The sequence below is a fragment of the Saccostrea echinata genome, unplaced genomic scaffold (assembly GCF_033153115.1).
Source record: "Saccostrea echinata isolate AGI-Se365-2 ecotype Australia unplaced genomic scaffold, CSIRO_AGI_Sech_v1 ptg000002l, whole genome shotgun sequence".
In the NCBI taxonomy this organism is placed as follows: Eukaryota; Metazoa; Mollusca; class Bivalvia; order Ostreida; family Ostreidae; genus Saccostrea; species Saccostrea echinata.
In genome coordinates this window covers 20,982,557-21,010,164 of record NW_026889751.1, presented here as the reverse complement: position 1 = coordinate 21,010,164, position 27,608 = coordinate 20,982,557, and the positions used below count along the sequence as shown (strand labels likewise).

General features: G+C 34.9%; 3 protein-coding genes across 3 annotated transcripts; 1 reads left to right on the top strand and 2 right to left on the bottom strand.

The window, feature by feature from the left end:
- Window positions 1-693: 693 nt before the first annotated feature.
- LOC133174212 (E3 ubiquitin-protein ligase synoviolin-like) lies at window positions 694-20,095 on the bottom strand. Its single transcript, XM_061309286.1, has 14 exons — window positions 19,948-20,095; window positions 19,607-19,699; window positions 17,264-17,416; window positions 16,511-16,559; window positions 14,992-15,095; window positions 14,161-14,287; window positions 13,408-13,507; window positions 13,234-13,299; window positions 11,046-11,290; window positions 10,473-10,565; window positions 10,066-10,266; window positions 2,816-2,993; window positions 2,091-2,209; window positions 694-1,897 (listed from the first exon to the last, which is right to left on the bottom strand). Exons 1-14 carry the CDS (start codon window positions 20,074-20,076, stop codon window positions 1,719-1,721), a joined length of 1,836 nt encoding a protein of 611 aa, XP_061165270.1. The 5' UTR covers window positions 20,077-20,095; the 3' UTR covers window positions 694-1,718.
- On the top strand, window positions 6,071-7,857 carry LOC133174220 (tripartite motif-containing protein 2-like). The gene has a single exon (XM_061309298.1). It carries the CDS (start codon window positions 6,084-6,086, stop codon window positions 7,794-7,796), a length of 1,713 nt encoding a protein of 570 aa, XP_061165282.1. The 5' UTR covers window positions 6,071-6,083; the 3' UTR covers window positions 7,797-7,857.
- A 657-nt stretch (window positions 20,096-20,752) lies between the features above and the next one.
- On the bottom strand, window positions 20,753-23,724 carry LOC133201382 (speedy protein 1-B-like). Its single transcript, XM_061337204.1, has 6 exons — window positions 23,241-23,724; window positions 22,315-22,373; window positions 22,127-22,212; window positions 21,780-21,951; window positions 21,314-21,575; window positions 20,753-20,928 (listed from the first exon to the last, which is right to left on the bottom strand). The coding sequence occupies exons 1-6, from the start codon at window positions 23,590-23,592 to the stop codon at window positions 20,873-20,875; spliced, it is 987 nt and encodes a 328-aa protein (XP_061193188.1). The 5' UTR covers window positions 23,593-23,724; the 3' UTR covers window positions 20,753-20,872.
- Between the last annotated feature and the right edge of the window lie 3,884 nt (window positions 23,725-27,608).

Genomic DNA, 27,608 nt, shown 5'->3' with positions numbered 1-27,608 from the left:
GCCATACCTTTTGAATGATTGATGCCACGTCTTTCATATATCAGGTGTATTACTTGTGACAAAACCTTTCTTTGGGAACCATATTTTTGACCTTGAAGTTTGACCTACTTTGTAAAATGTTAACTTTGGCCATAAATTCTGAATGGTTGTTGCAAAGGCTTCCGTACATCAGGAGTATTCCTTGTGACAAAACCTTTCTTTGGGTACCAGCAATTTTGACCTCATGACCTTGACCTTGGTATTTGACCTACTTTTGAAAAACATTAACCTTGTCTATATCTTCTGAATAGTTGGTGCTAAGGCTTTCATATTTCACAAGTTTGTTCCGTGTGGCAAGATCTTTCTGTGGGTACGATATTGACCTGATGACCTTGACTTAGCATTTGGCCTACTTTTGAAAAACATTAACCTTGACCATGCGCTGCCATATGGGGGCATCATTATTTCACAATCTTTGTCATTGATACTTTTGCAATAAATGGTAATTTGGTGATATTTTAACTGTGTGTCCTTCATTTTTTGTGTCCGTAAATTTCATTATAAAGTTGGAGCTTGAAATATTTTTGAAAAAAAAAATCCCACAACCCTGGATTCAGAGGTCCTGACATCAAAATATTGTAGACCATTTGCATTACTCCTCCTTATTTCAAATGAGTAATAATTAAAATCAAAATGAAAACAAAAGGCAGGAAATATACTAAAAGACTTGATTTTATTTCAAACCAGTCCCTTACCATATTAATTAAAGCAATGGTTTCTTTTTCCAGTATCATTTTTTTTAGTTTCTTTTTCCAGTATCAATTTTTTTTTGCATGGTAAATACATTTTTTATCTGCTATTCAGGTTACCAACAAAAAGAAAAGATAATTTTAAAAAAAGGTGTCCAGAACATTGAATGTTCATCCCAAACTTTAGTACAATCAACTTCTCTTGCATATCTTTTTTTCAGTTCACTGCTCTGAATTCTATATCTGCTATGAGTCAAGGAAAAACAGGAGTTAAATATCAATGCAATGAAATTAACAAAAATAATAATACAATATTTACAAATAATCATATGTACTGTACATGTAACAAAATGAGCAGAATTTTAATGACATGAAATCAAGCACCACAATAATTTCATCACATACACAATACTCAAACACAGTTACTTGTACATTGTAAACACTTTCATACATCTGACCTTTGTTAAATCACCCTCAATTAAAGTGCCACTCCAAGAAATATTTTGTTGAATAATGCATACCAATTTTAGTTGGAAATCTTAAAATTATTTTAACTATGAATTATGAAAAAAAAACAGGGGAGGGGATCAATTTTTTTTAATCATATGACAGGCATAAACATCCATTGCTAATCTTAAATACGCATGAATTGCTTGTACGTGGGGGTATGGCACAATCCTTTCTTGGAAAATCCAATAAATTGTTACAAAAGGAAGAATTCTATATGACCTTGGAATTGTTTCAGATAAAACCCAACAAAATTTCCAGGGACACAAACATTCAAAACTCCTTAATGCATAATTTTCAGTGAAGTATGTATTATGAATTAAAATAGAGGAGGTAACTCTGCAAACAATTTTTCCGCCTACATGTGGGTTACATGTATAGACAGGTCTAGAATGAAACCAAAGAAAGACAACCCACTTAGTTTACAAAATTTATGGATGAGGGAGGCACTGTTGAAAATTAACACATAGAACCAGCGTAGTGCTAGCTGGTTGTGTCAGTAGTGGGCGTGTCCTTCTGTTCTTGGGCAAACTTCTGTAATCTCCGCCGTCGGATTTCATGCATTTCATCTGCGAATTCTTCTTTGGCTGGATCCTCCCATTCTGGCATTTCTTCCTCCTTTGGGGGGCTGTATCCCGTGGCTCCCTCCAGATCCTCGTAATCTGTCAATCAAAGGTCACTAATTTATAACCAAGTAAATTAAAGATAAGTTAAGATAAATAAATTTAATTCTAACTTTATTTTCTTTTACAGATTTTTTTGTTTCTCCATTAACATTCACCATGTATTTAGACCATGTCAGACTCTCTACTAAGAGTATTTCAATATTTTATGTATTCTTACAATTGAACTTACTAAGATCTGTCCCAGAGGGTTCTGTTTTTATTTCCTCTTTGGTTTTTATGACTTCACTCTTTGACTGTTCCTCCTTACTTCTATTTGCTGAGGATACATTTGTATTTATAACTGGAGTGCTGTAAGAAAAATCAACTACAAGGTAATTGTAAATGATTGATTGATTGTATGTAGTTTTACATCCCATTCGAGAATTTTTCACTCATATAGAGACGTCACCATATACTGGTGAAGGGCTTCAAATTTTGACCTTTACTCAGCACTGAGGGCCATCGAGCAGTGAGGAATCTTTATCGTGCCAACGCCTGCCGTGATACAGGGCCTCGGTTTTTAAGGTCTCATCCGAAGGACCCGCAACTTTCACTTCAAAGTGCCTACTGCATGGCGAAGGAACAGTTGCTACCCATTTTTATCGACTTAGTCGCGGCCGAGAGTCGAACTCACGACATCCTGATCACGGAGCGAGCACTCTACCAACTGAGCTACCGTGAACGGTGGGTAATTGTAAAAAAAAAGTACTTGTAATTTCAACAAACTTTAAACTGCATGCTGATACACGATACTTTAGATTCCTAAACATATGTGAGGAATTCACTAGTATTATCACCTTATTTTGCAAGAAGCCCCAATCATGAAATAAAACTGTTTGCATTTATTTCTTATTACATCATTACCTCATGGTGTAATATAAAACTACTCATGATCATCTCTTAATAATAGAGTACCTTAATTGAGCTGCTACTGTGTTGTACTGATTGATCATCACCATGGCTCCATCCATTAATGCCTGGATATCCCTCAACCACTGAATCCTGGCCTCTACGTTCTCCCTCTCTTGTCCCTCAATCTTCCTCAGATCCTCCGTAGAAAGCTCAGAAAGATTGCTAGGAGGACGAGGCATGCCTGTAAATAGGTAAAAAATGCACATACAAAAAAGAGGCCCAAATGACAACAATGCTCACCTGGGTCATCATTCTTTTCCTGACAAATGAATATGCACATTCTGATTAATAAAACCCTTTTTTTAGTGAAGTCCATTATTTCAACATAAGCAGTAACTGACAAGGTTTGAAGATGCCAGCTTTATAAATTATGGCCTTTTTGTTCTTGTGAATGTCATGGCTTTCAAGCTAGTTTTGATCAATAGATCATTTTTATGCCCTGTATCAAAGATTCGGGGGTATATAGTTTTTGCCCTGTCCATCCGTCTGTCTGTCTGTCTGTTTGTCCGCAAAAACTTTAACATTGCCCATAACTTTTGTTTGGTTGAAGCTATGGCTTTCATATTTCACAGGTGTATTCCTTGTGACAAGACCTTTCTTTGGGTACCATCATATTTGACCTTTTGACCTTGACCTTGGAGTTTGACCCAATTTTGCAGTTTAACCTTGGCCATAACTTTTGAACGGTTGGTGCTAGCAGGGCTTTCATACTTCACATATGTAATTCTTGTGACAAGACCTTCGTTTGGATACCTACAACTTTGACCCTTTGACCTTGACCTTGGAGTTTGACCCAGTTTTGCAAAAACTTTAACACTGGCCATAACTTTTGAATGGTTGGTGCTAGGGCTTTTATACTTATGTAATCCTTGTGAAAAGATCTTCCTTTTGATGCCAATAACTTTGACACTTTGACCTTGACCTTGGAGTTTGACCTACTTTTGAAAAACTTTAACATTGGCTATAACTATTGAACGATTTGTGCTACAGCTTTCATATTTCACATGTGTAGTTCCTGTTAGAAGGCCTTTCCTTAGGCACCATTAATTTTGACCATTTGACCTTGACCTTGATATTTACTTTCTTTTGAAAAACATTAACCTTTTCCATATCTATTCAATGGTTGCTGCTAGGGCTTTCATATTTCACAGGTATATTTCTTGAGACGAGACCTTACTTTGGGTAGCAACATATTTGTGTCGCATTTGAGAAAGTTTAACCTTTGCTTTAAGTTGCCATATGGGGGCATCAGTGTTTCACAAACACATTTTGTTTCCAAAATTTTTTGCTTTGAAGGGAACAATGAATTTCCAAATTTTGGGAGAGGGTTCAATGCTTATTACAATCACGCCAACAGTTTAACTGCTTGATGTCCACGAGATATAGAAGATATTTTAAAGATTGCATTAATGGATGATTTTAGCTTCAGCCCTCAGGCCCCAAGGGGGGCATTGGCAAGGCAGGGTTAACCAAAGGAAAAGGTTTAATAAATGTGCCCCTGCTGAAAATATTTGAGTGTACATCTCTCATGTAGAATTTTCTATGCAGTAAAACCAATAAAGTGAATGTTACTGAGGTAAACAAGAAACCAATATACTCATTTGTATGGGTGGAATCATCATTATAACAAGAAAGAAATTCAGTGAGTTGTTGAAGGCTGTGGTCAGGGAACAGAAAGTCAACAGATTGATATTGACCACAGCTATGCTGGGAAGGACAAAGATGTGACAGATACTGATAACAGTGGTCTAGATCATGTGAAGGAAGCATAGTAATTACCAACAACCTCCCCAAAAAGTGTCATATTTTGGAGAACTTGTTTTCCAACAAAGTAAATGGTATAATAAAAACAGTCAAGTAACTGAAAAAATTTTCATTTCTCTTTTATTTACCACTGATTGTAAATTGTAATAATGATGATGATGACAATAATGATGGATATAATTGGAAATGACTCTAAAAAAAATAAAAGTGCATGTATATCTGTGTCTTGTATCTATATTTGCAGTTTCTGCAGAAAAAAATTGATGTCAGAAAATGGGGATAAAATAATGTGCATAATTGAAACATAAGGGTTTTGGAGAAATCTTCGATGTGGTGAAAAATTCTGCATGTTCATTTCATCAACATTTTACATGATTGTGTATATTGAAAATGAATTGAAAATTGTAAAAACTTTCAATTGGCTAAATCTGTAAGGCTTGGTGGGTTTAAGGGTACCAGAATATTACCTGTTTAGTACCATTACATAAAATATTTCCATTTGTCTCTCTGATAACTCTTTGAAAGTTATTTGAGTTGATTTCTTGGTCATTCTATCGGAATGCAAATTTTGCCAAGCAAAGGTCAGGAGCTAAGAAGGCATAATATGCATGTATTTCTCGTGCGGCTGTCTTTGTGTCTGACGCCAAGGAGGCCTTAAATGCACGTAATTTTCATGCGGCTGTCTTTGTGTTTGATGTCAGTGGGCGGGGACTATTGAAATTGACATGTGAGGCCTCGTGTAATTTAAATCTATTAGTCTACATATTTAAAAACAAATTTACAATTTTTATTTCACAATGAAATAGAAATATAAGGAATCACTGTCTAGTTAGTAGAGTATGCCAGGGCATCAACGATAGTTGGAAACGTGGGATAATTTATCCCATGTTTCCAACTATCGTTGATGCCCTGGCATACTCTACTAACTAGTAGAGTATGCCAGGGACATCAACGATAGTTGGAAACGTGGGATAATTTATCCCATGTTTCCAACTAGCGTTGATGCCCTGGCATACTCTACTAACTAGACAGTGATTCCTTAAATATCTCTATGAGGGCCTGGAACATTGCGGCTTTGCCAATGTTTAAATCCCCACTATAGACCAGGAAGTAAAAACACCTGACAGGTAGATATATGTGCGACACTGGTAAGTAGGACACATGATCAGAGTGCTTAGACAGGGTGGCCGCCATTTCTGAAATCAGGTAATAAACATGAGAAGAGCATTTTTGTAAATTTGAAAGTTGTTTTAAAAATCTAAGAAAATTCATACTGTAAGCTTTAACCATGGGAACAAAATTTCTTTTACACAAAGATTTAATGAATTTTGTATATATACAGCTATATGACTTTATTATCTACAAGTGTATACATGCATATCCAAGACTTGTCAGCGTAATGGCCTCTGACATACTTTTTAGTACAGTGTGGTTCTCTGGTCTAACAGAACTTTTGTTACCCTCAAAACCAGTCAATATATGTATAATCATTAATGTTGAACTTTTCATGCTTCAGACACAAAATCTAATGATGGACCCCCGTACCAGTGCCCAGGATGTGATGCGATGTGACCTGTGTGAGACCGCTGTGGTACAGATGCACTGTGATACATGTCTTATCAACCTGTGTAAGGCCTGTGTGGGAGAACACATCTCAAAAGGTGAATCCAATGTTCACAAAGTTGTCAAATTTCAGGACAGGAAATTGACTACCCTCTATATAGCATGTACAACTCATGATAAAGAACGATGTAAAATGTACTGTAAACAATGTGATATTCCTGTCTGCATCAGCTGCATTTCATCTAATCAACATTTAGGTCATGAATTATCTAAAATCTTGCAAGTTCTGGATGAAAAGAAAGACACATTTACAAAAGAAAGAAATGAATTAAATGATACCGTTTATCCAACCTACCAGGACATTGCCTCTGATGTACAAAACAGAATAAGTCAGTTAGAAAAGGAATATGGAGATCTCTCAACAGCCATATCAAAACATGGAGAGGACTGGCACAGAGAAATTGACAAACTTGTCAAGAAACTTAAAGCTGAAGTTGATGAGATGAAAAACACACAGTTACAAACTCTACAGAAACATCTGGATGAAATAAACAAGACAATGTCTGACATCAAGGATGAAATCAATTCAGTTGAAATAGCTATAGACACTAATGACATGTCAAAACTATTTAGTGTCACATCCAATGTACACACATACAGAAATCTTCCACACAAAATAATGCCGACTTTACCCAAATTCATTCCAGGAAAAATCCAAGGAGAAGAACTTAGTAAACTGTATGGAGCCTTATCATCAAGTTCTCTAACATCAGATAAACATGGCTACAGCATGAAGACAACACAGAAATCACCAGAAGCTGGATCCTCTCCTCCAGTCAAACAGCTGCTTGATCAACCAGAGACTGTCACCACCATAGACAACACTGGGTATGAATACCTTTACAATGTGGCCTGTCTGAGTGATGAAGAAATCTGGACAGGTGGGAATGACAGCACCATGAAACTCTTCAGCATCAATCGGGGATCACTACTTAAGTCAATCAGAACCAAGTCAGGGAAAATACCGTCTAACATAGCAGTGACAAAAAGTGGAGATCTAGTTTATACTGATTACTGGCATAGAACTGTGAACATTGTGAAGAATGAGAAGATAGAGGAGGTGATCAGACTACAGAACTGGAAACCTAAAGGTGTCTGTAGTACCTCCTCTGGTGATCTCCTGGTTATCATGGACAGTAAAGATAAAAAACAAACAAAAGTTGTCTGTTACTCTGGCTCCACAGAGAAAAAAACCATTCAGTTTGATGATAAAGGTAAACCTCTCTATTCATTTGATACTACATGTACATACATAACTGAGAACAAGAACCGTGATATCTGTGTGTCTGACAATGCAGTAGTGGTGGTTAATCAGGCCGGGAAACTGAGATTCAGGTACACTGGACATACTCCTGCTCCAAAGAATGAACCATTCAATCCACGAGGAATCACGACAGACAGTCAGAGTCACATCCTTAGAGCTGATTGTAACAATCACTGTGTCCACATCATAGACCAGGATGGACAGTTCCTCTGTTACATAGACTGTGGACTGAGTGTACCCTGGGGACTGTGTGCAGATGCAAATGACAATCTGTTTATTGCTCAGTGTCATTGGTTAAAAAGACAAGTGAAGAAAATCAGATATCTGCAGTGATATGCATTAATGTGTTGTATTCTATATAGGTAATTCAATAAAAGAGGAATGCAATATTACTGATATATAAGTATGCTGCTCTATGGAAACTTGCAATAATATTTAAATTCTTTTGAATGAACTGAAAAACATTATATATATTTGTCAATACAAAGTCTGGGCTTTTAAAAATTTGAATTGAAGACGTGAATTTATCCCTTTGAAGAGGCTGATTTAGAATTATTTCCAATAGTCTACTATTCTGATCATTAAAATGCTGATAAAATTCCCTCTTGCTGCCTCTTTTTGAAAACAGAGTAAATTTCTCATATAATGCCAGAAATAAACACAGGGATTTATCAGTACCCTCTCAGGGGCCGAAATTCGGCCCCATTCCCAATCGAAAATGAGTGCAGTTTTTCCCAATTTGGCAGTATTTTTTCCCAATTGGTGAAGAATGCTTTTATATTTAATTATCTTGGAAAAACACAAAGTAAGATTGTCAGATTGTCTGTAATTTTCATTTATTTACCTCATTTAGCAAAGCTACAGTCATAAGAAATGTTTAAAAAGACTAAAAACATCGCCAACTTTTAATCTGAATTTCCTCCATTTTTCCTGAAAATGGTGATATTGTGTAATTTTATTGATTTATTAAGTTATTTTCACCTACTCAATTGATCTACGAGTGGATGGTAAGGACTGTAGGCATTACTTCAATTAGAAAAATATATTTTCAATGCATTAATACATATTAAAAGAGGACTTTGAGAAAATGTGTACTTAGTATAATATTTTGCAGGAGTTTATAATCCAGAAACAAATTCTATAATGACCTAAATTGGAATCTCATACACACATGTACTACCCTAAGTTGTATAAATACTTTATACTCATCGAAGTCAATTTTACTTTTATTAGTTTATTACTCAAGTATTCATAACGGATCTTGTACATTGTATGATGAAGTAAGATGATATTTTATTGTCTGTTTGATTGCCCAAATCAGAGTTCATGCTGAAATGTTAAATTAATTCCACCTGAATACATGATTTAAGCAACATTTTTAATTTTTCCCAATTTCATCAAATAGCCGATAATTTTTTCCCAATTCCCCAAAAATGGCGTTTCCCAAAATAGGCTGATAAATCCCTGAAATAAAAATAAATATAAATAAAATAAAAACCCATGGGCCCTACAGCTCATCTGAGTATTCTTGGACTTTTGAAAAATTGCTAGGCCCTACTTTTCAATCCTATGAATATTTTGACCCCAAATTGTGGCTCCAGCTCAAAGGTATAAGACTCAATCAAACTTGAACCCACATTATATGGGAATGCTTCAAAATCATAACCAAAATGGTCTTGCTGTTCTGAAGATGAATGAATTTTTTCCCCTTGTATATATGCATTATGTAGAATTTGATTCCGAATTTTAGCCTTACCATAAATCCAGTTTGTATCTTAAAAACAAGAAGCCCATGGCCACAACACTCAACTGACCCTGGGGTCCCATCAAATTCCAGATAACAAGGTTTGACTGAACATTTCAATGTAAAACTCTCTCTATTGTGGCCCCACTTTACTCTAAGGCCATGATTTGAACAATTTAAAATCTAAATTAAGTCAGCAAACATTCACATCATTTTTTTCAGATCTACTGATTCTTGAAAAGAAGATTTTTAAAGATTTGTCCCAATATATATACAATGTAATGTATAACTTTCTTCCCATATTGTGGCCCCACATTTCCCATGGGGGTTATTATTTGAACAAACTTGTCAGGAAGCATTACACACATGTTTCATCTTCACTGGCCCAGTGGTTTTTGAGAAGAAGATTTTGAAAGATGCCATTCAATTTTCATACATCATTAGTTATCTCTCTTAAAAAGACAGTATTGTACTTTATTTGAACAAACTTGAATCCCTTTTCCCAAGGATGCTTTAATTGTGCCAAGTATGGCTGAAATTGGCCCTGTGGTTCAGGAGAAGAAAATAGTGGAAATTTTACAATGTTGATGATGCTGCTGACAACAAGACAGACAAAAGACAAGTTTCAATCAAAAATGATCACTTCAACCTTTGGTTCAGGTGAGCTATAAGGATGCCTGGTCACCTGACTGGTGGAAGGACAAGGCATGCCTGTAAGGATAAGGCAAGCCTGTAAAGAGTTCAAAGGCAGGTACAAAATCAGAAGCCTGTCCACATTTGATTAAAATAGGCTCCCTTGATCCTTGGGCTCTCATGAAATAACTTTGTAATATAAAGATAAAAATAAGAAATACTAACCAAAAGGCATCATGAGAGGTGGAAACATAGGCATCATTGGTGGTGGCATTCCTGTAGGAAGACCACCCATTCCTGCTGGCATGCCTGTAGGTAGACCACCCATTCCTGCTGGTAAGCCTGTAGATGTGGACACTGATGGCTGGGTAAACGTGGAGGAGACAGTGGCAGTAGAGGTGGTGGATTGTGGTGTCTGGGTGCCACCTATGGAAAGGAAATATGATTTATTTTATTGATCCCGCTTTTGTACCTTAAATTCCTTCCATTCTTTCAGATTTCATTCAGAGAGTAAATTGTAAAACTAAACATGGATATACTATAAAATATGCAGATGCTTAATATTGCATGAAAAGTTTATTTAAAACCCTATTGTTAGGATTTTTTCATTGTTTGTAGTATATTGCTCTAACCTGGTGGAGCTGGGTTTGGCTGCTGGGGAGGAACAGGGGGCTGTTGCCACATCTGAGGAGGAATACCAGGCATACCAGCCATACCCCCAAACACTGAAAATAGGAGACAATTTTACCTGTTTAAGGCAATGAGGTTAAAATTTTGCTTAAACTTTTATGATTTTCCAAAACAATCCAATGTATCATTAATATGTTCCAAGTAGGCTGCAGTGCAAAATTGGACAAAAATAATAACATTTCAAGTTGAAAATTTTATCAAGAAATAATAGTCATTTGACTCATTATCCCAATAACACTTATCTCTTAACTGAGGGCCATTGAACTTTAAATTTAATAATGTAAATCACTTTTTATTCCAGAGAACTTTATTTTTACATAATCATACTAAACTGTCTGCTTGCAAAAATTTTATCCTCCCGTATATTTTTATTATTAAGATTATTACATACAACAACAACCCGAATTCATGAAAATTTTGTCTTGCTTAAAAATACCCTCTGAATTTCTCATGAAAATAAGGTGTCACGAAAATCTGGTGATCTACAGATGTAATATTTTATATATGTCACATACTGTTTTGAGGGGGTTGTGGTTGCGCTGGTTGAGGAGGGGGTGGAGCTTGTGTTTGGGTGGGTGTCGTCCTCAGTACATCCCGCCTACATGTGGGACAGGTCTGCTGTCTCTGGAACCATGACCGCAGACAGCTGGTGTGGAAGATGTGGTTACATGGTAACTTTTTAGCAGCTGTTGTCATGGTTTCCCGACAGATGATACAGACATCGTCCACTTGAAGCTCTTCCTCAGTGGCATCAGGATAACTATAAATAAAACAAAATTGGGTTCTCCTTGAGATAATTTAACCAAACACTATTTAAGAATAAATTGTAAATAAACAAAAATTACAAAGTCTAATTTCTACTGACATAAAGCATAGACTTGATTCTGAATATCACCAAATATGAAATTTTTATGTGTTTTAGTTCAAAGGTTGTGGGTTTATGGTTAAACAAGAGGCCCATGGGCCACAGCGCTCACCTGAGTAACTTTGGCCTTGCTGTTTTTCACCTGATTTCTCCCCCCCCCCTCCCCCCCGTAGTACTTATTGTGGCCCTGCCCTACACCCAGGGGTCATTATTTGAACGATTTAGAATCTACACTACCCCAGGATGCTTCAACATAAGTTTCAGCTTTTCTGGCCCAGTGGTGACTGAGAAGAAGATTTTTAAAGATTTTTCCTATATATTTCAATGTTAAACTTGGATTCCCTATTGTGGCCCCACCCTACCCCCGGGGGTCATGATTGAAACAATTTAGAATCTACACTATCCCAAGATGCTTCAACATAAGTTTCAGCTTTTCTGGCCCAGTGGTGCCTAAGAAGAAGATTTTTAAAGATTTTTCCTATATATTTCAATGTTAAACTTGGATTCCCTATTGTGGCCCCGCCCTACCCCCGGGGGTCATGATTGAAACAATTTAGAATCTACACTATCCCAAGATGCTTCAAAGTTTCAGCTTTTCTGGCCCAGTGATGCCTGAGAAGAAGATTTTTTAATGACCCCACCCAATTTTTGTATTTTCTTGATTATCTCCCTTTTGAAGGGGACTTGGCCCTTTATTTTAACAACTGAAAATCCCCTTCACCCAAGGATGCTTTGTATTAAGTTTGGTTAAAATTGGCCTAGTGGTTCTTGAGAAGAAGTCGAAAATGTGAAAAGTTTACAGACGGACGGACGGATGACGGACAACGGGTGATCAGAAAAGCTCACTTGAGCTTTCAGCTCAGGTGAGCTAAAAAAAGTTATAAATGAACAAAAACAAACAGTATGCCCCTTAAATGTAATCTTAAGGCCAATGGATTAAAATAACCACCTAAATTTCCATTTCTCTGACAGGATCAAAACCCTTAATGTAGCCCATAATACACTAAAGGCTATTGTTTTGAACTATTTTGTTTAATAAACTATACATGTTATAGATTTCAGTTTTCACTAATCACAGCTTTGATCTCAATTTGTTTGTACCCTTCTTTGTTCAAAAACTGAACGTTTGATCAGTCCTACTGAAATTCCATAGAAGAGTTTTAAAATGGTCCTATCCCTATAAATCTATGTTTTCATTCAAACAGTTTTTTTTTTTTCAAACCTTTGATCAAATGTTGAAATGCCCTCACAATAAATTGGTTTGATGTAAATTTGGCTCACACCAAGACTCTCTGTGTTCAAAAGAGCTCACGTCAATCTTTGGCTCAGATTAGCTAAACAAGAAGTCTGTGATCCAATGCTCACTAATAATACCCCTGATGTAAGTGCACAAGTTCAGTTATGGACAGACAGAGTGATTATTCAGGAAGTTGACATTGGATTTGTACAAAAATATCTCCCAACATATGGCATGCCTAAACAAAGAGTGTGCTAAAATTTCAAGCATCTGCAATGAGTAGTTGCTGAGAAAACTGTGACCAAAATTTTGTTATGTATGGTACAGACAGATGCACGGATAAACAGGAAGTTGATATCAGATTCATGTAAAAATGAATCCCACCATATGACAGGCCTAAACAAAGAGTGTGCTAAAATTTCAAGCATCTGCAATATGTAGTTGCTGAGAAAACTGCGACCAAAATTTGTTACAGACAGACAGACAAACACAAAGGGTAAAACAGTATACCCCCTCTCCTTCGGAGCAGGAGTATAATATTTACAAAATAATAACACAAAACTTAGTTAGACCACAAGCATGACACGAAAAAAACACTTACTAGGTGTTCATGTTTCTGATAGCTCTCCTAGACATAATGACATCATGTAAGGCTTTCTTGAATCCCCTGAAAGATAATGCGAAACAATAAACTCAAAAGAAATGTTAAACTTTATTGAAAAGGACACTAGTTTCAGAATTTAATGAAAAAGTAGAGCAAGACTCGATCACTTACCTCATTGAGAGATACATGGGTCTGATGGCAAACAGTGGGAATGTGTGGACTTTGATCATGATTACCATGAACGCCATGTATAACACAACCTTCACAGCACCTGTAATATCATTATGTAATAATAAACCATAAAACTACATGATTCTCCCAGAGAAAATGAATTATTCAAACATACCATGGTAATGTTATTAGAATACCATGGAAATGTTATTAGAATACATGTATTTTGTCACAACATTAGGAAAATTCAAAGAAATAGGTCATAAAATCTCATTAGTTTCTAATTTGTTCTTTTATTTACATTAATATTTGAAAAAATAAACATTACCTAGAACAAAGTGTACTGCAAGTACAGTTTTACTTACCTGGAACCAAGTGTACACTAGGTATTTACCTAGAACTAACACTATGTACTGTAAGTACAGTATTTACCAGGTACTAACTCTGTGTACTGTAGGTATTTACCTAGTACTAACTCTGTGTACAGATTTACCTAGTAGTAACTCTGTGTACAGTATTTACCTAGTACTAACTCTGTGTACTGTAGGTATTTACCTACATATGTAGTACTAACTCCGTGTACAGATTTACCTAGTACTAACTCTGTGTACAGTATTTACCTAGTACTAACTCTGTGTACAATATTTACCTAGTACTAACTCTGTGTACAGTATTTACCTAGTACTAACTCTGTGTACTGTATTTACCTAGTACTAACTGTGTACAGTATTTACCTAGGTGTACAGTATTTACCTAGTACTAACTCTGTGTACAGTAGGTACACTGCCTTGTTTTCCCACGGATTCTCATTCTGTAAGTCTATAGAGTGTAGGATATACTTCATAAATGTCATAGCCACAATGGTCATCAAGATGGCATACTGAAAACAGGAAAGATGAAAGCATTTTATCTTTTCATCCTGGTAGCCTTAATATAATTTGTCAGAAAATCATGACTATTCTTAACACAGGGCTTAACTGACCCTTTTTGGTACAGGTTCCTATTCCCTTTCAATTGGGAATTTTTTTATAGAAAAATAAGAAACAAAATTTGGAAATACTGATGAAATATTATCAGTTTTACTGTAAAATAAAAACAATTATATTCAGACATTTTAGATTTATCCTCTATCATTTTTATATAATCTCAGAATTAATATTGTTGACAAAAAGCCCAAGAAATTCAATATGCTTGTCACTTGGGAATTTTTACTTTAATTTTGGGGGAAAAAAGAGAGTCAATTTTCAATAAATAGAGGGTCCTTTTACTGGACCTATATGCAAGGGATATTAAGCCCTGGACATAGAGTAAAACTTGTTTAATCTGGGCACCACATTTTCCATAGAAATTTACCAAGTAGACAACATTTTAAACAATAGAATTTACTGAAAGGAACTATATGTTTTACTTTACGTTTTTCACTAGAGATATGAGGAAATTTAAATTGCATATTTACTCAACTAGGTATTTTCAACCTACAGAACAGTTTAATTAAATAACCAGAGAAATATGAAAGAGTATACTGTATACATGTATGTGTAGTTTGTGTACATGTACTATGTTTGGAAAAAATAAATGATTTACCTCAAACCCAAACACCAGCTGTACTGATGCCCCTTTGGTGAGTGTACTGTAGTAAGCATGGTTTATAAAGTAGATATCTAGGACACCCAGTAATGCTATCAGTGCTAAAAAAAGAGAGAAAATATAGGTTAACTAAATGGCTTATTTAATGCTCTGCAAAAGTATTTTCGTCAAATCATAAATGTAGAAATATATTTCAAATCCTTACCATCTTACATATACTAGGTAGATGATTCAAATTAACATTAACATGCACGTCATCTTCCCTAACAAAGGGTTTTTGATCTGTTACTCTCTTCACAAACCCTTGGTCTATCGTGCTATCTCAAGTCGGGATTTTTTTTCTGGAGTTTACTAATATTGTTCAACCAATCAGCAAGTGCTGTTGTAAATAATGATATCTCCTTTCAAGATATATCCTGACTCTATAGTCTCGGGAATGAAAAACACAGGTAAACAATGATTCGTAACATGCACACATAACATGCCATTCAAATGATTCAATAAATATATATGTGGCATCATCCAACTTTAAGTTGATGTGCACATAATGTGATCTGGAATCTATATCACAGGTATAAATCTGCCCCCTATATAACAACTAAAAATTGCTCTATTCCTGTTTGATAATTCTTCTTTTTAAAAACACTATTTATTTCTTTCAATGACGTAAGTTGTGTGTAAGCTGAGGTAAGATTCAAGATCATCTGATGCAAACCTGACTTTTGATGGCATGATTGGCCAAGGGTTTGTGAGTAGATTAGCGGATCAGAACTTGGCTAACATAGATGCATGCACTTGGTATCAGGTTCGTTCGCCCTATCTATCTGTTCGCATGAGTCAGTTTGCCATTATTCTTGTTTGCCCTATATCTCGTTCGCCATATATCTCATTCGCCCCATTATATATACAGTATTTAGTAAATATCAACATTTATTATTAATTTCATTCAATATTTTACGACTTGCTGTTTTTTTTTCAAATGTTGCCACCAATTTTTTTTTATTTACTGTAATCTTAATTAAATATTTCAAATTTGATATTTACAGGGACCTATATACTAATATACACTAGTATAAAGGTCCCTGATATTTATGCTCTTTACATGCTTAATTGATTTAAATTATACTTAATAATGTCAATGTAATTTAGGGGATCATACAATCTGCGTTATGTTTTGAAAACAATTAAAGGACTGAGACGTTAATTTCTGTTGGTCTGCCGGGTCTTTGATAGGACAGGTATTTATAGTGTGACCACATGCATACGTCTGCTGTCTCCCGTGTGCAATTTATGTACCAATGTACATATAATTTATTTAAAAAATCCATTGGTTAATTATTCAATTTTCTGCAATATAAATAAGGTGAACGGACCCTGTGTGAACAAGTTTTAGGGCGAACGGGAATGAGGGCAAACGGCGTCAAGGGCAAACAAGTTTTAGGGCAAACGAACATACAACCCATGCACTTTGTAATTTGTGGATGTAAAATAAAAATGATGATAGTACTACACTTACTTAATGCCCTAATGTGAAATAATACTGATATGACAGGACTTCTCTCCATCTGCAAAGGTATACAAAACAAGCTGATTAAAAATCATTATTACAGAAACAGAAAGTTGTGTATCATAATGTCATTGTGTCCCTAAGAACTTAACTGAATTGTGTCATTCTACTCCTAGAAGTAAGAACCTTAGTTATTGTCCCTACAATCTTTTATATTACTTTGTTATATATTGCCATGTCAAAAGTAGCTAGCTGTAATCTATTACATCTAATTTTGATTAATTAGCTTTTTCTGATCCTCTAGAATGCTGGAATAAGTGTCATTCATCCAAAGTAGTGCACAGGCACTTGGGGCTGGACCCCCTCCCCCCTTTCCATTTTTTTTTTTAATTTGGGGTTGAAACACCTTTTTCCTATTTTTGTATTAATTCTAATAATGTGCTACCTGATATTGATAATGTAACCCTTTTGTCTCAATAAGTTGTTTTTATTAAATATATCGTTTTTGACTGATACATCTCTTTTTATGTATCAGTTGAAAATAATATATATTTAAAAACAGCTTACTGAGACAAAAGGGTTACATTATCAATATCAGGTAGCGCATTATAAGAATTAATACAAAAATAGGGAAAAGGTGTTTCAACCCCAAATTAAAAAAAAAATGGAAAGGGGGGGGGGGGGGGTCCAGCCCCCAAGTGCCTGTGAATTAGTGAAGAAAATAATAATCATATCTTTAATTTTTTTCAAATCTTCACTTACATAATCAATTCTGTCCTCGGCCAACCAGTGAAAACACTTCAGAAACAACAGAAGAGTGAAGAGAGCTACGAATTTTGGACTGAAGTCATCTCGAAATACTGTAAACGCTAAGCAGGTCTCTGTCACTGCATACCATGATCTCTCTATTAAATGCTGAAAGAATAAAAACCATATGTTAATACAAAACACTGGACCAAAATCAGACAGTGACTTATTTTCATGGGGGTTTTACTTTTGTTTTTGTGGTATAAAGAGACCCTCATATTCATATCCTCTAAGAATTGTTTAAATTTCATACTGCAGTATTATGTTTCTCATTTCAGGACCCTCTATTCACCAATGAAATATGTTTTTTTTTAGGCTCTGAGAAAATAATATCATATAAAGATATAAATATGGAGTATATCTATTTAATTTTCAACATAGGGTACCTGCCATTTATCCCCAGGAAAAATATTCAAAGACAATGAATTGTTGGTGAACTGAATTAAATCACTGTTGCTTACTTAAATGGCAAAAATATGTGCAAATAAGGCATTCTGTTAATTCAACTAGACCAAATGAAATGTTTAGAATGTTTGAATTGATTACAAATTGAATAATAAATAATAAATTTAGATTTCAATTTATTTCATTTTAGATCTAAGGGCAGATCACTCTAACTGCATAAAAATACCAGTGCAGTGTATTGAGGGTTCTTAACCACGAAATTAAATCCTTTTGAACCAGTAATTTTTTCTCTAACCACGAAATGTTGACCCTATGAAAATAAGTGATTTTACAGTAACTGCTAACCTCTAATACTCAGGAATAAACATTACTGGTACGTACTTACAAGAACCCTAAATGAAAGTTTTCATTATAAAAAGTACCTAAAACATAGGAAAATGTTTGACATATTTATTTTGGTAAGTTTATCCTTAGTTCAAAAACACTGATATTTTAGTAGGTGTTAACTGCCTTGTTGAAAAGTTAGATGGTTTCAATTTCTTGCTCAGGAGGCATATAAATATGGTTGTAAGGAATGTTTTGTTGTGGAAGTTAGTAAAAGAATGTGTTAGGGATGTATGGGTTCATAATATTTTGAGATGGCTTATTCCTTAAAAATATACTGAAATATAAATCTAGAAATATGCACTCTTTTTTGTGCAAAATACACACTTTTTTTCAATAGGTGGATCCATCTCTCTGGTCGTCCATCCCAGTTTTATACAGATTTATCACAATACTGAAAGCCAATGTTTCTTGTACAACTTCCTTCTATTACAGTTTTGTCATTCAAACATATACACACAACAGTTTTTCTTTCATGCAGGGTTTTTTTTCCCTTATATAAGTGGTACCAATAAAAGGTACCATTTCAAATGCCAAAAAGCATTAATTTTTCCCAATTTTGAGACTAAAAATTCCCAATTCAACTGCCAAGCAACAGACATGCATTGTATTTCTTTTTATTTATGAAACATTGTACAAGTTGATTGATTGTTTCACCTCTGCTTAAATCGAAAATAGAGATTAGTCGTTATATGATGGGACCTGTGGTGCAGACAGCGTAGTGTCATACATTTTGACAAATTGGAAGCATTAAAATGCGAAAACAAGGGACATTGATATGAAAAACAATAGTAAATACTTGTTGTTTATTCTTTAAAACATGGAGTAATAGTATTGAGGTTGGAATAAATGCAAAATATCTTTTATTTCTTTAAATGACAGAAAATTTTCCTTTGTTCTACTTCGATGCTATTTTTCCCATTTGAACCAGTACCGGACTCTTTCCCAATGGGTAGAAAAAATCGCTGTCATGTAACAAACTTTCCAGTTTAATTTAAAGGAAAGATGCATTTTGCATTACCCTTTCTAAAACCTCTCTTAGTTGATCACTTTCTACAAAGGCTTTTAAAATAATGCAAATAGTTCAGTGTTAGATCTAACCATACGTTCACTAATCAAATCTGGGGAGTATTAGGGGTTGGATACCTCACTTTTGTCCTTCTATAAAGGGAAGAATTGAGTTTCAACCAACATGAGAGACACAACATTTACATGACCTAAGAAAAAATGATTTTTTTTTTAACTACAGGGAATTATCCTGATGTAGTTTATTTGGATGGAAGTCCTAATGTATAAATCAATAAATTATGTATTTCAGTTTATAGCTTATCATTTTCAGTGGTTATGTAATATTCAGGTAGGTTCAAAGTTTTGATACAATCATTTCATTAATTTCAGCGAGATTTATTGAGACTAAAAATTTTGGACAGAGGTCTCTCGGAAGAGACCTCTGTCCAAAATTTTTAGTCTTGAAGAATCTCGCTGAGATAATCATTATCGTTTCATTACCTCTACTTCTGCAGGTCGAAGAGTCCCAAAAAATATTTTTCTCATTAGTTTTCCCATGAGAATGATGAAAACAAAGGCTTGAATGTACAGCATCTGAAAACACAGGATGATGTTTAATTTTTTATTTAAAACTTAAAAATCAATTTCTGCATAACATTCTTTGACACTCTAAAACTATATTATTGACCATGATTGTTACTTTCATACTTAAAACGATACTGAATACAGTTCAAATCTCATTTTATGTTTGCTTAAATATAGTTTGCGTGCCTTTGAAAAATAGAAAGTCGGATACAGATACAAGTTTGTAACACGTCATCATAACCAATAATCTTTCTTACCGCCATACTGGGATTGGATTTCGTGATATAGACCACTGATGGATAAAACTGCTTCTTCTGATAGTATGCATTTCCAATCACAAACCCGCTTAACACAAAACTAAGCCCTGTTACAAGAAACGTCTTCATAACTTCTGTCACACAATATCAATATGGCGTTCCAATATTATGCTTCTAAAAATAGATGTACAGGGGGTTTTCCTCACCTGGTTTTGTCACTTCGATCCAAGAATATTCGAATTCTGATCAGAGATTGTGAATTTTTATAAAAAGCTAGTTTTATGTTATGTTTTGGATTTTTCATTTGAAATACTTCGTGAATGTGTCATAGAAAAATATTTTGTTTAAAAAAAAAAAAAGGCAAAGAACCCTTGAGGTACGGAACACGGGGGTGGGGGGGGGGGATCCCGTCCCCAGGCACCTGTAGTCACAAAAGGTCGGACCGAGTATCCAGAACATATAGGGAGTGAGGTACAGCAGTGTCAAAGTATGTAATTACCTGTACCTCCTCCTAGAAGTGGGGGGGGGGGGTTGCACAGGGTTCAAGCTCTTCCCTTTACACCTTGGTTTTTTCATCTGTAAGGGACTGTTGACAAACATTGGGATATATATGTTACACTTTTTAAAAAAGCAACTTTTAAATTGTTTTCTTTATATTTTAAACCCTATTCAGATCTCAGCTAAAAAAAAAAAAAATAAAAAAAAAAAAAAAAAAATTCCAACATATAACGTACATTTTGTATTTTTTTTTTCCTTTGGACAAAACATATAAGAAATGTTTCAAAGATTTCTAGTTTATTTCATTACATCATAATTCAAATATCACAGAAACAGCTTCAGTCAAAGTTCATAATTCATGATGAAAATATAAAGGGAAAGCAAGGATAGAGAAAAGAAGAAATATTCCATATATACAGGACACACATTACTCCTCAGCCACGGGCCAGTCTGTACTGCTACTTGGAAGATTCTTCTTTAATGCTGAAACAGACCAAAAAAACCCCAATAATTTCCATAATTTTAAAAATATTTATGATAACACCAAGGATGTGATAAATGAGAAAATATTTCAATATTCATTCAATGACTATTTCGTGGATTTCACATTATGGAAAAATTCCATTATTTTACTTTAGAAGTGCTACCAACGTCATTTATATTTTCAATATTATGTATGTATATTATATATGTTTAATTATCTGTTGTTGCATGCCCTTCCATTCACGTGAAACTTCAAACAAATCTTTAAAATAATCGATTAAATCACTTTTTATTCGATAGGCCATAGTATCGACGACGGATTAATCGAATATTTATTGATATCCTTACATTAAAAATGTATATATATATATATATATTATCTTACGTTTCATATCAAATCTGGAGTCTTCCTGGGAGTTGTCGAAGATGTCGTCACCAGAAAAAATCCATTCGTCCCTGTCAGGACTGGCCGAGTCGTACTGACTGTCGAAGGGTTCACACGCTCGGCACCGGCGGGGACTGGCGTTTGGACCGCGGGGATATCCGTCATCCCCCTCAGAGTCATGCACGTAACTCCTGATGGCACCACTGTGGTGCAGGGGGCGGCTTCTTTTCCAACACACGTGGTCAGGATAGATGTCCATAATCTTTCAAAAGAAGTTTATTTTAATTAATTAAAATTGGCATATTTTGAAAAATCAAAATCTATATTCTTTACGCCGGTACAAGATTTGTAAACATGCATACGTATTCTTAAAACAGGCATAACCTGTTACATGCAGGCCCTTACAACTTATTATGACTCAGACTGGAAAACATTTCGTTTTTGAGATTGATAAAATCATACCAACCTCTTCGCAACAGCGCCGACTGACAACAGCCCGGTACGATATTCTAGCCCAGAACAAATCCTTCTTCCTGAGAAAACGCGGGAATCTGTCCTTCCATTTTTTACCCAAAGCCCAAGGGAAAATCTCGTATTTATAGTCTTCTTCGTCTTCCTCCATGTCATTGGCGAGGTAACTGTGTCAGGAAAATTGTTTTACAGGTAATATATGTATTAAAAGAATATGAATGAAGTTAATGAACCCAAAAATCACCCCCTTCCCCCCAAAGTGGTGCAAATCTATTCCCTGAATCTAATCCCGATATAATGCAAAAAGCCTCTCTCTCTCTTTCTTTCTCTCTCTCTACTTACAGAGCAAGGAAGAAGTTCATTCTGGTATAATCCCGTGTTTTCATTTGTGCTCTTTTAAAGTATGCAAACACCATTGCCAATAGATACTGAAAAAATATGAAAAATACTTGTATGAATATAGCATTAAATCTAAATTTAAACTTTCAGGTTACTGAAATGTGCACATATATTTTTTTTTTCGGGTGTACCTTATCGGAGATCCTTTTGCAACTGTCTCTCAGTAGAAAATCGTGAATAACATCATCTTCTGTATGTAAAATCACAAGGGTAACGTTAAATATAAGATCATAATAAAAATCTAAAAAAAAAAAAAAAAAACCGAGATAAGGCCACCTGACCTGGGAACCCCAAAGACTTTATTTAAACTGATTAGTGACGGGCAAATAAAAAGGGTTAAACTCCGGTGCTTTTCCTTGTATTAGTGTGGGTATTTTTTTTTTTTAATACAAAAGCACACTGACTAATAATATTCAATTATTTATTAGTCCCCTACCGGTGAAACCGGAGGGGACTATAGGTTTCCTCTGAGTCTGTCCGTCCGTCTGTCTGTCTGTCTGTCTGTCCCTCTGTCTGTCTGTCAGTCTGTCCCACTTGGTTTTCCGCACTTTTTTCCTAAACGCTTGCAGATATTGAGCTGATTTTTGGTATGTGAGTGTATATTGATGAGTTACAGATCAAGTTTGCATTTCGTTCCGCTTCATTGATTTTTGACGGAATTACGGCCTTCTCAGTTTTTAAGGGTTTTCCGCAATTTTCTTCTAAAAGCTTGTAGATATTGAGCTGGTTTTTGGTATGTAGCTTTACCTTGATTAGTTATAGATCAAGTTTGCATTTCGTCCCGCTTTATTAATTTTTGACGGAATTATGGCATTTTCAATTCTTAACGGAAACCAGATTACACTTGCCGGTAGGGGACTAGTATTGCTAATGCAATACTCTCAGAATGCTTGTTATTTTTATTTTATTTTATTTTCAACGCATCCTGAATGGGACTTCACTAGTTCACACGTATCGTTACTCCAACAAACTTTTAGATCCATCAATGTTCATGGCAATATATATGATTAATAAACAGACATAAAGAATATTACCATTATAGTTTTTATGTACTTGCCCAGAAGTCTGAAGTATGCCCGCATTTCCGTCCTCTTTACAGCAAAATGATGTCGATTGGATACACAATGTTCCGTATAAAATCCCGCTCCTGTAAATCTGTAGACTGGAATTCTCTCGTCATCACGAAGAGCTAGCCGTGGTCTCTTCACCCTGTGCTCTTCACTGGATTCGTCAAAATCCTTGTAGCAAAAACTGTCAACCAAACTTAAAAAGTCCTGGTGGGTATCACGACCTTTTACGACCTGTACTTTGCAGCTGTCATTTGCATCTAGTCCAACCAAAGGAATACTTTGAAGTTTTCTACTTTCTTCATTCTTAAATGTCTTTTTGGTAGTCCTAAAAGGTATCATGAGTATGGAATCGCAGTACTTTCTTAAGTATTCTGTCTGTCTGCAAACAACACACACAAACAGCTGATCGGGATATTCCGTGTCGTCTGCTTGTTTTGGTTGTCGTACTTTTGGAAGGTGTTCCGAACGGGTTTAATATGACGTCATATTCTAAAAGTGAAAGTACGTTCCTGCTTTGACATGTTTTGACGTGCTCAAACCTGATCTCCAAGCTTTGGTAAAAATTTATTGATAGTACATAAGATTTTTTCTTTTCCACTAAATAAATGATTTTCTAAACGAAATCTTATTTATATAACTAAATTGAACGCAATTTCAGCATACCTTTGACGGGTGTTGCTAAAACGCGGAACGGAAAACGGAACGGAAAACGGAAAGTATGATTCCAGGTTAAATCCCTTAAAATATAAAAATAATACCAGAAACAGTATACATCATATATTTTTTTTCATATTTAATCCTTAATTATTAAAATACGAGTTGATTTAGTCATGATCATTCTCTTATTTATGAAGATGTCTGAACATAGACAAAGCATACGGAAAACGGAACAGAAAATGCCTTACATATATACATGTAACATGATTTGAGCGAAAATTTCCATAATTTGCAATGAATATGTACCCATGCACCTTAGGTGTGGATAACGTACATCTCTGTAACCCCCCTCCCCCCCCCCTACTAAAATATAAATAACAACTCTATATTTTCTCGAAAATATGTCATTTCCCCACCAATTTCATCTTGAGGTTATTCTGCGCAATCAGTTTGTACTGTTTTGCACAATTTGGCCATATAGATGTATGTTCTCTTTCTTCAATCCCCGTTTCAGGTCCCTGTGGATTGCATCAACACTCCTGTAGTTGTAATAAACTTTTTTAAAAATTGTTTCCTTAATGCCAGTGATCGTTGTCTCTAACTCAAACGTATAATACTTTGTCTTTCTCCTTCGCCTGTTTCAAAACAACATTGCCCCTTTTATAATCAATAATGATGATTTTGTCTTTGACGAATAAGCCATTTTTTAAATTCAGATTTGGATGAGTGATAAGTGCAGGCACGGATCCAGGAATTTTTCCGGGGGGGGGGGGGGTGTCCACCCCAGTCAAAAAAAAAAATTCCAACCTAGAAAATTCTTGACAAGCAAAAAAACAAAACACACACACACACACACACAAAAACACACACACACACACACACACACACAAAAAACAAAAACAAAACAACCCCCCCCCGTAAAGTCCTTTCCCAAACGTGAAAAACCTATTTAGGTAGGGGGGAGGGGGGGTAGTCGTTGACTTCTAAAGCTCAATACTTATGACTTTTCGTACCAACTTTATACAGATCCGCGTTTTCTAGGGGGAGGGGGTGGTCCAAGTTCACTTTTAGCTGGTTTAGTATATACATTTCATATCTCTACAAATTTCAGGGGAGGGGAGGTCCGGACCCCCCGACCCCCCCCCCCCCTCTAGATCCGCGCATGAAGTGAGACATTCTGATAGATGATGGGATGTGAGTCTAATTAATGTGTATTTTATTGACCATTGCATGTATATATGCCACATGTTTTGAGGAAAAAAATCATGAATAAATCACATTGTTACGATAACTTTTAATTAGATATGATTTACATCTATTAGATAAAGAATATTGCTTCCTAAGTCTGAATTATACCTGTGCTTAGTGAAAACTTGACATCTGAAATTTTCCGTTTTCCGTTCCGTTCCGTTTTCCGTTCCGCGTTTTAGCAACACCCACCTTGACAGACTTGACTATACACGTAATGTCTGAACGGCGCGACTCGATTAACCTGCAGAAGCCTAAAAATATGAATAGCTCACTAATTCCATGCATATTATGTACATTTTCTCCTTAATTTCTTATGACTAACTGAAGCAACAACCAAATTAAAGCAATTTATGAATGTGTAAAAGGTCAACTATTTCGTACAGATCTATGATACAATATTTTTCGTTCTTTCACCAAGTTTATGTGAATCATAAAGCACGTACATCTACCAACAATAACATCATTCATGTAAACGGGAAAGACTGCAGAAAAAAAATTACATTTTTATAACCTTTTAAAACTCGCTTATGCGGTTAATGTATTTGTTCTGGGGCAATGTTGCGACTGTTCAAGTCAATTTAAATGTATTATGGAATTCGATATGCCGTGCATATAGTCCGCATAGAGTCTTTATCAAATTCTGAATCAAGGCGCCAATGTAAAGATTCGGATTAGAATTACTTGCATTAGGAGAAAAAAACACTTATAAATGAATGACCTGGCACTCAATCTCTTCAATTACATGTATATGTGGCATAGTTAAGTTTGAACCCATTGAAATTCAACGGACGTCAGTATGTGCCAATATTTCTATTGCATACATAGGTTTCTGAAATAAGGTTTACACTACACAGTATTGAAAATGAGATTAACTATTCAAAACTTTAGCATGTAATGTAAAGACACAGTCACAAAATATACATTCTAAAGCACATTTGACTTTATAATGATGAATTCCAGAAAAAAATCCGAGTTTCAGGAATTTTTGCCGAATACTGACATGACATTCCTTTTCTGTGTCTTTTGAGGTTATGGTTTATTATTTGACTATATTAAATACATTGTATAAGTTTGGATTAGTATAGAACACTCAACAGAATACTAATTTCTAATTATGAGCCAAAAATAGACAAATATGAAATGAGTTCAATAATAAGGAAAAGACGGTGAACCGGAAAAGACATAGGTCAATGGATGGTGTGTTCCCGTTTTGCACACATTTGATAATTAGGTATAGAACAATAGGTGTGAAATATGTTTTGATAGCAATTATAGTCTGATCTTCGTCTGGGATTTACCTGGAATTACCTGTATTTTACCAATGCATCAAAAATATTTAAGGGAATACATTATGAGAATTTTACTTATCCAGTTATTATTATTATTATGAAGTTGGTAGTTTAGACATATATCCCTATCGCATTTCACCATGTTTCTTTATTTCATAAAGATAAAATGAATAAGTAAATGAATTCAATCTTAATTAATAAAAAAAATTTACCTGTCTAGTTAGTATCATGTGAATATAATTATAGTTTTGTGTTATTTCTTTATGTTTTAAAATGATTTTTTCAAGAATTAAATCAAAATATCAAGTGCAAAATTAACACATGATTTTTCTTCCTATTCTTTCCGTAGAATCTCTTTCTCCAAATTCACAACTATGATATAAACTATAGCAATTAAGTAATTATCTTACCTGGACAAATTCCCGTTTTGCACACATTTTTCCGGTTTATTCCCTGAACGTCTACTCATTAAAACAACTACTTAATTATCACACTCAATTAAGAGGCCCTCTAAGGGGTCCAGGTAGATTTTACCTCTGTTACCTTGATTTAACAAAGTAGTCAAAATGAAACAATTCAATATTTACTGATAAAATTGTGCCTTAAAACACAGATTTATTGATTAAATACTTGCTATAATTGAAGGCCCTGAACAAATATTTTTTCATATACATGTAATAAATATTTTTATTTAAAATACATTCAAAATTCGAAAAAAGATACATAACTGCACAAGACATGTAAATTAACAGATAATATGTTTATGAATTATTTTTAAACATTACTTTTTTAACATAACACTTGGCACTTGAAGCATTACTTACATCACGTCTTAAGCTTTGTTTAATCTATATCAAATATGGGAAACTTTTTTCACATTGCATTTGCAGACCCATAGAACGAAGGGGGGGGGGGCATTTTTCTGAGTATAGACTTTTCCTGGTGTATATATATATTTTTTTCTAGATTTAATATGTAAATTTTCATTAGATGCTGCCCCCTTACTTTCTGTTGCTGTAAGGTCGAGCGCTGGCGAATTCCAACACTTGAATAAAAATCTACAAACAGTTAGAGTCCACCCCTACCATATACAAACATACAAAATAGGATTTTTAATGTTTTTTTATTATTATTTTAATTTTGCTTGTCATATTTCTT